At 38.3% G+C, this 12,644-nt stretch overlaps 1 protein-coding gene across 1 annotated transcript in view; it reads left to right on the forward strand.

Annotated features, from left to right (window-relative positions):
• Meiob (meiosis specific with OB domains) overlaps positions 1-12,644 on the forward strand; it is a 56,652-nt gene that overhangs the window by 38,868 nt on the left and 5,140 nt on the right. The window contains exons 10-12 of the mRNA XM_004627883.2: positions 2,756-2,857; positions 6,658-6,811; positions 11,210-11,393. Coding sequence (XP_004627940.1) covers positions 2,756-2,857; positions 6,658-6,811; positions 11,210-11,393 — 440 coding nt within the window. The remainder of the gene's footprint in view (positions 1-2,755; positions 2,858-6,657; positions 6,812-11,209; positions 11,394-12,644) is intronic.

Raw genomic sequence — 12,644 nt, forward strand, 5'->3', positions numbered from 1 at the left:
GCTTTAGACCACTGAGCCATCTCACCAGCCCCAAGGCCAGTCTTAACTGCATAGTAAGACCCTGTCTCAAAAACCAAACCAAACCAAAAATGGAAGAGAATACTTTGAAAGATATTAATGATAATGTAGCTTTTGTAATAATTTTTAAAAGGTTTTTTTTTGTTTTTTTTTTTTTAGTTTTTTGAGACAGGGTCTTGCTATGTAATTTGGGCTGGCCTTGAATTTACTATGTAGCCCAGGCTAGTCTCAAACTTGTGGTGATCCTTGTTCAGGTCTGGGATTACAGGTGTGTGTGTGTCACTATGCATGACTCCAATTTATTTATTTATGTAAATAGTTATCATGTAGTTTGGTCATATTTTGTATGCATGTGCAATGGCTATATGAAGCTAGTTAACTTATGCACTATTTCACATACTTACTGTCTTGGTTAATTTTCTCTTGTTGCTGGGACAAAATACCTAGCACACAGAATTAAGGATGAAAAGATTAATTTAGCTCATAGTTTGTGGAGGTTTCAGTCCATATTCAGCTGGCTCTAAGGTAGAGTAGCACGTGGCAGAGGGCAGCAGTTCATGGCAGCAGAAAACAGCAAAACAGCAAGAGCAGAAAGGGAGAAGCAGTGATAGCAGTGGCAGAGGCAAGCCTCTCTCCCTTCTTTACATTACATTCAGACTATCTGTCTCAGAATGGGTATAGCACTCACACCCATAATGCCAGGAGCCCTTCCACCCATAATCCCAGAATTGGATCATTAATTAATCACAAAATCTAGAAACTGCCCCAGTTACTACATGAGGCTTTGAGGAAACACCTAGATACAAACCATAACACTTACCTTTTTTTTTTTTTTTGTGGTGAGAATACATAAGGTCTGCTCTTTTAGTAGTTTTCAAGAATATGACACAGGGCCAGGGAGATGGCTCAGTGGAATAAGTGCTTCCCTGGCAAGCGCAAGGGCCTGAGTTCAATCCCTGTTCCACCAAAATAATAAGAATAAGAATAAGAATACAATATATTATTAACTGTAATCACTACGTTGTAAAATAAATCTCTTGCATTTATTCTACTAAGAAGATAGATTTAAAGGGGAGTGCTCATAAGGGTACTGACAAAACTGTAAATTTGTGGGCTTGTTTAAATCAGCCTTATTTCTAATTTCCTGGGCTATAGACCTACCTTGCAGAAATTAAGGTCTAAATGGTTTAAGCACTTACCCTAGTCAGCATGTTAAGTCTTCTTTGTGCTTTCTTTGCCCTGAGAGTATTTGTCAGAGTGGGAATTCCATCCTGTCCCCAGATAATCTGGATCACTCTCCTTCCACTAGAGGCCCTTGTGCATCCTGTCCTCCCTACCAACATCATTACCCAAAAGATGCTCATTGGTGGGATTGCTGTGGCCCGTTCAACAACTACTCCTGTGTAATATGTAGCAAGTCTCTTCGTGCTTCAAAAACTTTTTTAAAAAAATTTATTTAGTACAGAGTTTACAAGGTCTCACTACACAGATCAGACTTGTAGTGATCCTTCCTGTTTCTCAGCCTCCCAAGCGCTGGGATTCCAGGCACACACCAGCACGCCCAGTCTCATTTGCTGTCTCAGCGTGCTCCAGGGGTGGGGTCGTCACTGTAGGCTGGAGATTGAATCCCAGTCTGCTGAGCTATCTGGTGGCCCTTCAAAAACATTAATTCACTCATTAATTTCCAAGTGCCTGCTGAATGCCTTTTATTTGCGTAATCTTTTCTGGAAGGCAGAGGACAGTTGTTGGTTAGATGTATGGAAGCATCATTACTGTGTTGGATACTAGAAATACTAAGATGAGAAGGTACAATACCCGCCCATAAGGAATTTATGATCTTCTGAGAAAGATCATTAATAAGACTTGTGTATAATTTGAAAAAGAAGAATTGCCTAAATCTGTTCAAGGGAGCAAGGAAAGTCCAAATATTGTCAGAGCAGTTTGTAGAATGTTCAAGAGGGAAAGTGGGATGGGGGACTTACTCAATTGCCAAGTTGCCCGGGTGAAGCTTGAACTTACCCTCCTCCTATCTCCACCTCCCAGAGTGCCGGGGTTACAAGAATGAGCCATCACAGCTGCCTCAAAATCACATTCTTGACTTTTGGCACATCATCCATCCATTCCTGAGAAAATTCACATTCAAATTTGAGGAACAAGACTTTAAAATAATCTTTAGAAATATTTCTACAGCAAAGGAAATACATGTAAAATTCAGAAAATGCAGCTGGGCACAATGGGCTATTCCTGTAATCCTAGCACTTGAGAGCTGAGGCAGGAATACTGAATGGGCAATTTTGCAAGACTTGTCTCAAAATAAAAATAGGGTGGGAATTTAGCTCAGTGTGAAGACCAAGTTCAACCTCCAGGATTACACATACAAACAAATAAGAAAATAAATAAAAGAATTTAAAAGGAACACAAAGATAACCCACTACCTTTAAAGATAGTTTTTATACACATATATTCTTCCAGATAAATGTACATATACATATATTTTTTCAACTCAAAGGGTATCGTACCACACAATTTTGTAAGCTTCTCTTTTCACTGACATCTGGTATATATCTGTTCATGTTGATAGACTTCAATATCACATCATTTATAGCTGAGTAATACTCTATATTGTTGCACAATTATATGTCATCACTTTTTAATATTAACAACAATTTTAGATCCTTCATAATGATTTTAAAAATAATCAATTTGCTTTTTTCTTATTATGCATTTTTAACTTAAGATACACCAGAAGCTAATATCCTACTGAATTTTATAAGAGAAAATAAAGAAGCAAATTTTCTGACTGATGAAAATGCCAGTTATTTGAAAGAATCCATAAATTGTAAGTGATCATTTAAATATTGTTTGATTTTTTGATGATAGCCATTGTTTCTGGGGTGAGATGGAATCTCAGTATTATTGTAATTCACATTTCTTGAATAATGTTGAAAGTTGTTTGTTTGTCTTTTTTGAGACAGGATCTCATAATGCAGTTCAGGCTGGCCTTGAGCTTACTTTGTAGTGCAGGCTGGTCTTGAACTCACAAGATACTCCTGCCTCAGCCTCACCAGTGCTGGGATTACAGGTGTGTGTCACCACACCTAGCTGAACATTTTTCATATATTCATTCATCATTTGTATTTCTTCACCTGAGAAATATGTATTCATCTTAGATGCCCAAATTCTGGAGGAGCTGTGGGGAAAAAGGGAAACTTCTTCACTGTTGGTGACAATGTAGACTAGTACAACTGCCATGAAAATCTATGGAGATTCCTCAAAAAACTAGGAGTAGAGGTCCCATTCAACCCAGCTATTCTCCTTCTGGGTATTTTTCCGGAAGAACTGAAAACATCATACCACAGGCATATATGTACACCCATATTTATAGCAGCACAATTTGTCATAACTGAATTTTGAAAATAACACAAATACCATCAACTGAGGAATGGATAAAAAATATGTGGTATTTTTATACAATCGAGTATTACTCAGCTATAAAAAAGATAAACTTGAGGCTTTTATAGGTAAATGGATATAAGTAGAGACGATACTTATAAATGAAATCAACTAGGCCTGCATGTGTAAATATCATATTGTCTTCCTCGTGTAAGAACCTGAAAGAGTAAATAAAATCCAAAAGGTACAATAGACATTGTGAAAGGAAAAGAAACTGCTCAAGGGCTGGGGAGATAACTCAGTGGAAAGTGCTTTTCTGACAAGTGCAAGGTCCTGAGTTCAATCCCCAGTACCAAAAAAAAGAAACTGCTCAAAGGGAAGGCACAACTGGGATGAGGAAAAGGAGAAAAAAAAAGAAGAAAGGGATCACACACACACATATTTATGTATATATATAGGATAACTGGGATGATTATACCGCTGATTTCTTTTTTTAATTATTTATTTACTTTTTAATCTTTTATTTATTTATTTGTTTGTATTTTAGGAAAGGGTGTACAGGGTCTCACTACTAAATCCCACTCGTAGTGATCCGCCTGTTTACAGCCTCCCAAGAGCTGGGATTATAGGTACATGCACCACGCCCAGTCTCAATTGTTGTCTCAGCCTGCCCTGGGACGGGCTTGGCACTTGACAGGCCCGGGGATTGAACCCCTGGCCCCTGTACCTGCTTGCAGGTGTTTTAATCCGCTAAGCTATTTGTATTTTTTAAATTTTTTTGTTACAGGGTCTCACTATGCAGCTGGACTCATAGTGACCCTCTTGTCTCAGCTTTCCCAGCTCTGGGATTACAGGCATGGGCCACCACCCCTGGTTTCAGTGGCCAGCATAGTTTGCCTAGGGTTCTGGGACCAGCATGGCATGTGGTACTGGGGATCAAACCTGAGGCCTTGTGCTTGCCAGGAAGGTACTTAGACTGCTGAGCTGCCTCCCCAGGCCCTATACTGCTGATTTCTATTGTTTTATCGAAGGGAACAATTAATGCTTAATTTTTTTTAAATTTTTTGACCCATTTTGCATGCTTATGTCTGGTAATTGGAACAACTAACCTGAAGACAACAATATGCAATATAACACCCATTGTTGAATTCCTACCATCTTGTTTAGTGAAATTCTGTATCAATTAAACTTTTTTTTTTTTTTTTTTTTTTGTACAGAGTCTCACTACACAGTTCAGACTGGTAGTGATCCTCATGTTTTCAGCCTCCCCAGCAGCTGGGATTACAGGCATGCGCCACTGTACCTAGACTCCATTGCCAGCTCAGCGCACCCTGGGGGCAGGGCTAGCATGGTATGTGTTACTGGGGATCGAACCCCAGTCCCTGAGCTTGCCTAAGCAGGCGCTTAGTCCACTGAGCTGTCTCACCAGCCCTCCTAACGTATTTTTATTATTTTTTATTCTCTTTAAAAACTAAACACAGGGGCTGGAGAGATGGCTCGGTAGAATAAGCCTTTCTCTGGCAAGCTCAAGGGCCTGAGTTCAATCCCTGGTTCCACCACCACCACCATCACCACCAACAACAAAAGAAAAAATAAAATAAACACAGATTGGACGTGGTGGCGTGCGCATTTAATCCCAGGAGAATCACTTCAAGTCCAATCTGTGTAGTGAGACCTTGTAGACCTTGTACTAAATACTTAAAAAACCCACACACACAATAAATAAACAAATAAATATTGTTTGATTTTAATTTTTTAATTTAATTTTTAACTTTTTTTGGTACTGGGGATTGAAGTCAGGAACTTGTGTTGGCCAGGAAAGTGCTTATGCCACTGAATTATCTCCAGGCCCATTTGATTTTTAAAAAGGCCAAAATTGAACCTGTAAATTTTTTTTAATAAATATATTCTGCTTTTTTTAAAAAATGTATTTAGTACAGGGTCTGCAGGTTCTCACTACGTAGAGCAGACTCGTAGTGATTCTCTTATTTTCAGCATTCCAAGTGCTGGGATAAGAAGCGCGCACCACCAAGCCTAGTCTCAGAGCGCCCTGAGGCCGGGGCGGCACTGCACATGAGGATGGAATCTGGCTGCTGCACTCTGCCTAAGCAGGCGCTTTGGTCTGCTGAGCTATCTGGCCGGCCCTGTAGAGTTTTGATTGGCATAGTAAAAGTCTGTTACTACTATATTTTGGTTTAGTTAATTAATTTTTGAGACAGGGTTTTACTATGTAGTTCAAACTGGTCTTGAACTTGCTGTGTAGCCCAGGCTGGCCTTGAATTTACAGAAATTATCCTGCCTTGGCCTGACAAATGCTGGGATTACAGGCATGTAACATCATATCCAGCTATTTCTGATTTTAAAAAGCTAGTTTAAAGTCGGTTGTGGTGTACATGCCTTTAATCTTAGTACTTTGGGAGGTTCAGGAGGAAGATCTCAAGTTTGATTTGAGGTTGGTCAATTTAGCAATTTAGAGAGACCCTGTCTCAAAATTTTAAAAATGGCTACAGATTTAGCTCAGTGAGAGGCCCTGGGTTCAACTTCCAGTTGAACTGGAAAATAAAAGTTAGTTTAAAATTTAAAATAGGGCTTGGGGCTGGGGAGATAACTCAGTAGAATAAGTGCTTGCCTGGCAAGTGCAAAGACCTGAGTTCAGTCCAGGATTCAAAAAAAAAAAGGCTTGTAACTATTAGTCAATCTGATGAGAGCTATTGATTTTTTTCTCCCCAGAAAAATACTGTGTCCATGCCTAGAATGTAGCATAAAATGTCATTTTCTTGTTCTGTTTTTTAGAACAACAACCAAAAAGAATTTCTTCAGATGTTCTGAATGAGTCCTTTATTCCATGGTAGATTGCTAACATCCCCTACTCTATGGCTTGTCTTCTCACCTCTTTAATGATATCTTGTGATGATTAAATTTTTTTATTTAATAAAGACTAATTTCACATTTTTTCATTTTTTCTTATTTTATAGGTTTTTAATCCATTTGTATGATAAGGATTTTTTTGGTTTCATTTTAGTGGTACAGGGATTGGACAGGGCATCATGGATGGTAGGCAAGCTTTCTATCCATCAGCTTCATCTTTACCCATATAATCAGTTTCAAAATAGCAAATATAATATTTTTCTGTGGATTAAGCTATTTAGATATTCTTATTTGAACTTTATAACTTTACTATTTGGACATAATCCTTTATAGTTTTTAGGACATATAAGGGACTGATATACTTCTTTCTGTTTTTAGTAAATACAATAGTTGATGTCTATACAGTTGAGCAGTTAAAGGTAAAGGCTTTGAAGAATGAAGGAAGAGTTGAACCCTTCTATGGCATTCTCTATGCTTACATTTCCACACTGAACATTGATGATGAAGCTGTGAAAGTAGTTCGAAATAAATGGTAAGGAGGTAAATTATTTTTAGTGAATTCATTTTTATAAGAAATAATTATTAATAAATTTAGGCTTCAAAAAAGTTAGCTGTTCTATGACGTAATAATGGCTCTAGTAGTGCAAACCAATAATTCCAGCACCACAAAAGGCTGATGCAGGAGGATCACAAGTTCAAGCCCAGCCTGAGCAAGTTAGAGACCCTGTCCCCTCCCCCGCCATGAAGATAAAGGTCAGGGCTTGTAGTTTAGTGTGAAGGCCATGATTCAATCACTAGGATTGGGGCCGGGGAGATGGCTCAGTGGAACAAGCGCTTCCCTGGCAAGCACAAGGGCCTGAGTTCAATCCCCGGTTCCACAAAAAAAAAAAAAAAAAAAAAAAAAAAAGAAATCATTTGTCAATCACTAGGATCATAAAGAAAATTATTTCTTAATTGCATGATGTATATAACCTACAACCCCTTCTGGTTCAAAGTTATTATCTACTTGTGTACAAAGTAAACCCCAGTAGATTTGATGATTTTGACTAAATGATATTGAAATGTTATTCTTAAAACCTCTCTGTGTGGCCAGATAGATAGCTCAGCGGACTAAAGCGCCTACTTAGGCAGAGCGCAGCAGTGGGATTGGATCCCCCACTTGCTGTGCTAGCCTGCCCACGGGATGTGCTGAGACAGTGACTCAGACTGAACATGGTGGGGCACACCTATAATCCCAGCGCTTGAGAGGCTGAAAACAGGAGAATCACTGGAAGTCTGATCTACATAGTGAGACCCTGTAGACCCTGCCCTAAATACATAAAGCAAACAAACAAAAAACCTCTCTATGGAATTTTGCACTTGAAATTTTTATTGAAATGATTCTAGATTCACATAGAGCTATAGATAACAACACAGGGAGATGTCTTATGGCATTTGTCCAGTGGTACTCTAATGATAGTATTTTGCAGGCAACAGTATCTCACCACATCCCAAAGACTGAATTAATTAAATCCACTGATCTTACAGTCCTGTACCTGGAGTTTGTACTGTTCTAGGAGGTCCTTCAATTTGCTACCCTCCAGCATATCTGAATATATTAACCTGTTTAAATAGAAAATTAAAATGACATGTAAAGAAAAATATAGATAATTTTTAGAATTATTTACCAAATAAAAATACAAAAATCTGTAATATTATTTAAAGTTGAAAATTAAAATGACTTATAGATGGCTTCAATCCTTGATTTGCCAAAAAAATAAAATACAATACAATAAAATGACCTATAATAAGTGCTTGCCTGGCAAGTGCAAAGTCCTGAGTTCAATCGCCAGTACTGAAAAAAAAAAAAAAGAGAGAAAAACTACAATAAAATGACCTATAGAGAAAAATTAAGATAATTTTTGCATAGATTTATTCATTATATAGAAAAATGGCAGTTAATTGAGAATGTTATTTGCCTTTTTCTTTAAAAAATCATCTTGAATGCCTTCAATTTTAATGAATATTAACACAAATTTGAAAAAATAAATTACACATAAAATTATACATGTAAAATTAATTGAATGTAGGCAATAACAAGATAAAAATAAAAATACCTTCTTTTCTGTATTATCTTACCTGTTTTAAACTTTCACATATAATTATTTATAAGCATCAACTAGACAAGAATAAGTATAGATGTGCTCACAAGCCATGTTCTAATTATCAACTTAATTATGTTGTGAAATTTCTGCAACATCTTATGGCTAGAAAAATATGTTTATGGGAACCTGAACCAGTATACAAGTAAGTGTTGTCTACTTTAGGCAGTCTCATTGGTCAAGCAATGATTGAACAATACTTATGTTTATTATCCATGATAATATTATGGTCCATAATAAATTATGATATAGTTGACTAGTGTGAGTAAATACTAATAACCATATTAGTAAGAATATTTTAGTTTTTTTAATACAGGGTTTCAGGCTGGTTTTCAACTCACTATGTAGCTCAGGCTGACCCTGAACTCTCTATAATCCTCCTGTCTCAGCTTCCCAAATGCTGGGATTACAGACAAGTGCTGCCACGTTGGACTTTAAAAAAATTCTTTACAAAATATTAAAAATGTCACAAACAGTGCCTTCAGTAAAAAATGAGATAACATTTTAAGAATGTAATAAACTGCAGATGTAAAATTCATATTTTGATATACTCTGGCTGTGTTAAAATGGAGCAAGTTGTTACAATATAATTTTCCTTTTGACTAATAATGCTGCTGCAAAATGTGCCACCAGAGGCAGTCTGTACCTTCTGCTCTCCCTTAGCTATGTTACGGTAACCTTATCAGATTAACTCAGATTTTCATACAATATGTGTGTGCTGTACATGGTTTTATTAATAGATAGGTTTGTGGGGCTGGTGAGATAGCTCAGTGGACTAAATGCCTGCTTAGGCAAACACAGGGACTGGGGTTCAATCCCCGGCACCACATGCTGGGCCAGCCCTGCCCTGGGGCCTGCTGAGCTGGCCACTGAGTCTATGGTGGTGCACCCCTGTAATTCCAACTTTGGAAAAGTTGAAAACAGGAGGATCACTGCAAGTTGGAGCTGTATAGTGAGACCCTGTACCAAACACATTAAAAAAAAAAAGGTTTGTGATTCTGTGTGAAGAGTGAAAATAATGCCCTCTAGATTTTTAAGACACTTTATAATAGGATTCTTTTTTCTTTTCTTTTTTCTTTTTTTTTTCTTTTTTTTTAATACCAGCAATTGAACTCAGAACCTCATGCTTGCCAGGCTATATTCCTGGCCCCTATAGTATGATATTAAAACTGAAAAAAAATACTAATATGGAAGTTTCTGTGTAAGGCATATATTTATTTTTTGAGAACTATTTTTCAGGGACTAGGGTTGTAGCTCAGTGATAGAACCTTTATCTTGTTGGAGGTCCTCGGTTTCCTCCCCAGCACTGACTGGATAGATAGCTTTAAAATTATTTCCCTCACTTTTTCTACATTTTAAATCTTAAATATCTGAGGAAAAGCATTTGAAATTTATTAAGAAAATATACTAAAAAAAGTGATCTATGTCTAGGATGGGGAATTTATAGTTCAGTGGCACAGAGCCTGCCTGGCAGCATAAGGTCCTGAGTTTGATTTCTGGTACCAAAAAAAAGTGATCTACGTCTAGACAAGAAACTATTGTCTTCTTAACTGTCCCACTATTTAAGAGATGCAGTGTCTCCTCATTCAAAGTTGCTAAAGGAAGACCTGCTTCAAAAAGACAGAGTAGCATGAAATTGTCACAGTTGGTACCACCTGCCTGTAATTCCAGCATTTGGGAGACTGAGGCAGGAGGATCTCCCTGAGTTCAAGACATGCTTGGATACATAATTGAAGGCCAGCTTGATCTACATAGTGAGCCCCTGTCACAAAAAAGTCACTAAAGTGATCACTAGCAATACTGAGGTGAAAAGAGGGAGGAGAACACAAACTCGACAGTCCAAGCAAGTTTATTGCTACACCTGAGAGGGGCCTCTCTGTGTGAGCAGAATAAAGAAGGTATCTCTTACAGGCTAAGAGGCTTTTAAATAGTGTCTTTTGGTGGGCTTTTTGAGAGGGTGGGTGGGAGAAGTAGTGGGTTGATCTGTCTTCTGTATCCTTGACCCAAAGGGAAGGACACGCCTGTAGCAGCAGCAAGAAACAACTGTGGTCCCAATGTCAGTGCTGAAGCACAAGCTCTGCAGCTACTTTTTTTTTTTTTAATTTTAGGGAAGGGTCTACAGGGTGTTCAGGGTCTCACTACTAGATCAGACTCGTAATGATCCGCCTGTTTACAGCCTCCCAAGAGCTGGCATTACAGGCAAGCACCATCACACCCAGTCCATCTCAGCGCACCCCAGGAATGGGGCTGGTGGCCCCTGCACCTGCTTGCAGGTACTTTAATCCTCTGAGCTATCTGACCTGCTCTCTGCAGCTGTTCTAAAGGGGATAGGGGGTGAGGTGAAAAGAGCCAGAAAGCAGAGCAGAGCAGAGCGCTTACTGGGAAGTGAAATGTAGACCCCAAGGGGTTGGCGGGAACCCATTGGGGAAAGGAACAAAGGAGGATGTTGTGTCCAGACTCAGATAAATCACAAGTATTGGAAGCATGATTGACTGTGTAGAAAGTGTGTTTAATTTTTTTTTGTAGTATTTCTTATTGAGGCTGTTTCCCTTTTTAAAAACATGTATTAGTACATGTTTGCAGTGCATAATTATGGAGTATCGGTATATGTACATAGTACAGCTTTTTACTCACATCTTCCTTCTTTCAATTATTCTTTTGTCTGTACATCACTGGGCACTAGGTGAGTCTTCCCATGCTGACTTTGACTTTTTAGAGATAGTTTTGCTAAAGATCAAATTTATCACTGAGGATCATAACACTGTATCATCACCTTTCTTTCTTCTCAGCTCTAGCTGTGGTTATATTATAAATGAAGTGTCTAATACTTGTACAACTTGCAACAAAGGTTCTTCAGGATTCAGATCTGTTTTTCCCAGCTTCCATATGCTGGTGGATATTACTGACCACACAGGAACCCTCCATTCCTGTAGTCTCACAGGAAATGTTGCTGAAGAGACTTTGGATTGCACGGTAAATCACATAAAATAAAGAAACATTTAGAAATATTCCAAGATGAAGTCTCTTCTTCAAAATTATAGATTATTCTGGTGATATTTTGTTTTGTTTTGTTTTGAGCTGGAGTCTGGCTGTGCTGCAAAGTCTACTCTTAGATTTCTTTTACCGAACCTGGGATTGAACTCAGGTCCTTGCGCTTGCCAGGCAAGCGCTTATTTTACTGAGCTATCGCCCCAGCCCCTTCAAATTTCTGAGTTCAAGAGATTTTCCTATCTCATCCTCCCAAGTGCTAGGATTATATGTCTGGATTTGGGTGTACATTGGGTAGAAATTAATTCTTTAGAGGGGCTGGGGAGATGGCTCAGTGGAATAAGTGCTTCCCTGGCAAGCTCAAGGACCTGAGTTCAATCCCCGGATCTGCCAAAAAAAAAAAAAAAAAAAAAAAGAAAGAAAGAAATTAATTCACTAATAAAGATATCTGAGGAAAAATGATTTTGGTTTAAAGCACGTGTTACTTTAATGAACACAGTTATATGTGTTGTATATTAAAATCTCAGCTAGGCCAGGTGTGATAGAATGGGCCTGTAATCCCAGCCCTTGGGAGTCTGAGGCAAGAAGATCACTTTGAGTTCCAGGGCAGCCTGGGCTACAAAATGAATTCAAGGCCAGCTTGAACTCCATAGTCAAATTCTGTCTCAAAACAAAAAACTCCACCTCAGCTAATATTGACTATTGTAATGGTAGGCCTTCAGCAGAGTAGAAAAATAAATATGACTTTGACATAATCAAGTAAATAATAATGGGTAAAACAACATGCTGTGGCTTTTCCAGGAGGGGGGCTTGGTGATAGCTCTTCTACCCAGCTATATAAAGTTTTTTCCTTGGTCTGCAACTTCAGAACAGCAGCAGATCCTTGGAAGGTGGGTTAGTAGATTCACATGATAGGCAGATGGGCTTTTTGTTTCTTTTATATGCGTGGGTTTCTCTCTCTCTCTCTCTCTCTCTCTCTCTCTCTCTCTCTCTCTCTCTCTCTCTCTAGTATTGGGTCTTTCCACAGAGCTACATCCCTAGCCCTTTAAATTAATTAATTAATTATGATGCTATGGACTGAAGCCAGGGCTTTTGCACTGAGCTATACCCCCAACCCATTTTATTTTTACTTTGAGACTGTTCTCACTGTTATTAAATTGTCTAGACTGAGCTTACAATTGCAGTCCTCCTGCCTCAGCTTCTCAGAATTTTGCTCTGGTTTTTTTTTTTTTTTTT

Source organism: Octodon degus, unplaced genomic scaffold (assembly GCF_000260255.1).
Source record: "Octodon degus isolate 3935 unplaced genomic scaffold, OctDeg1.0 scaffold00021, whole genome shotgun sequence".
NCBI classification, from domain to species: domain Eukaryota; kingdom Metazoa; phylum Chordata; class Mammalia; order Rodentia; family Octodontidae; genus Octodon; species Octodon degus.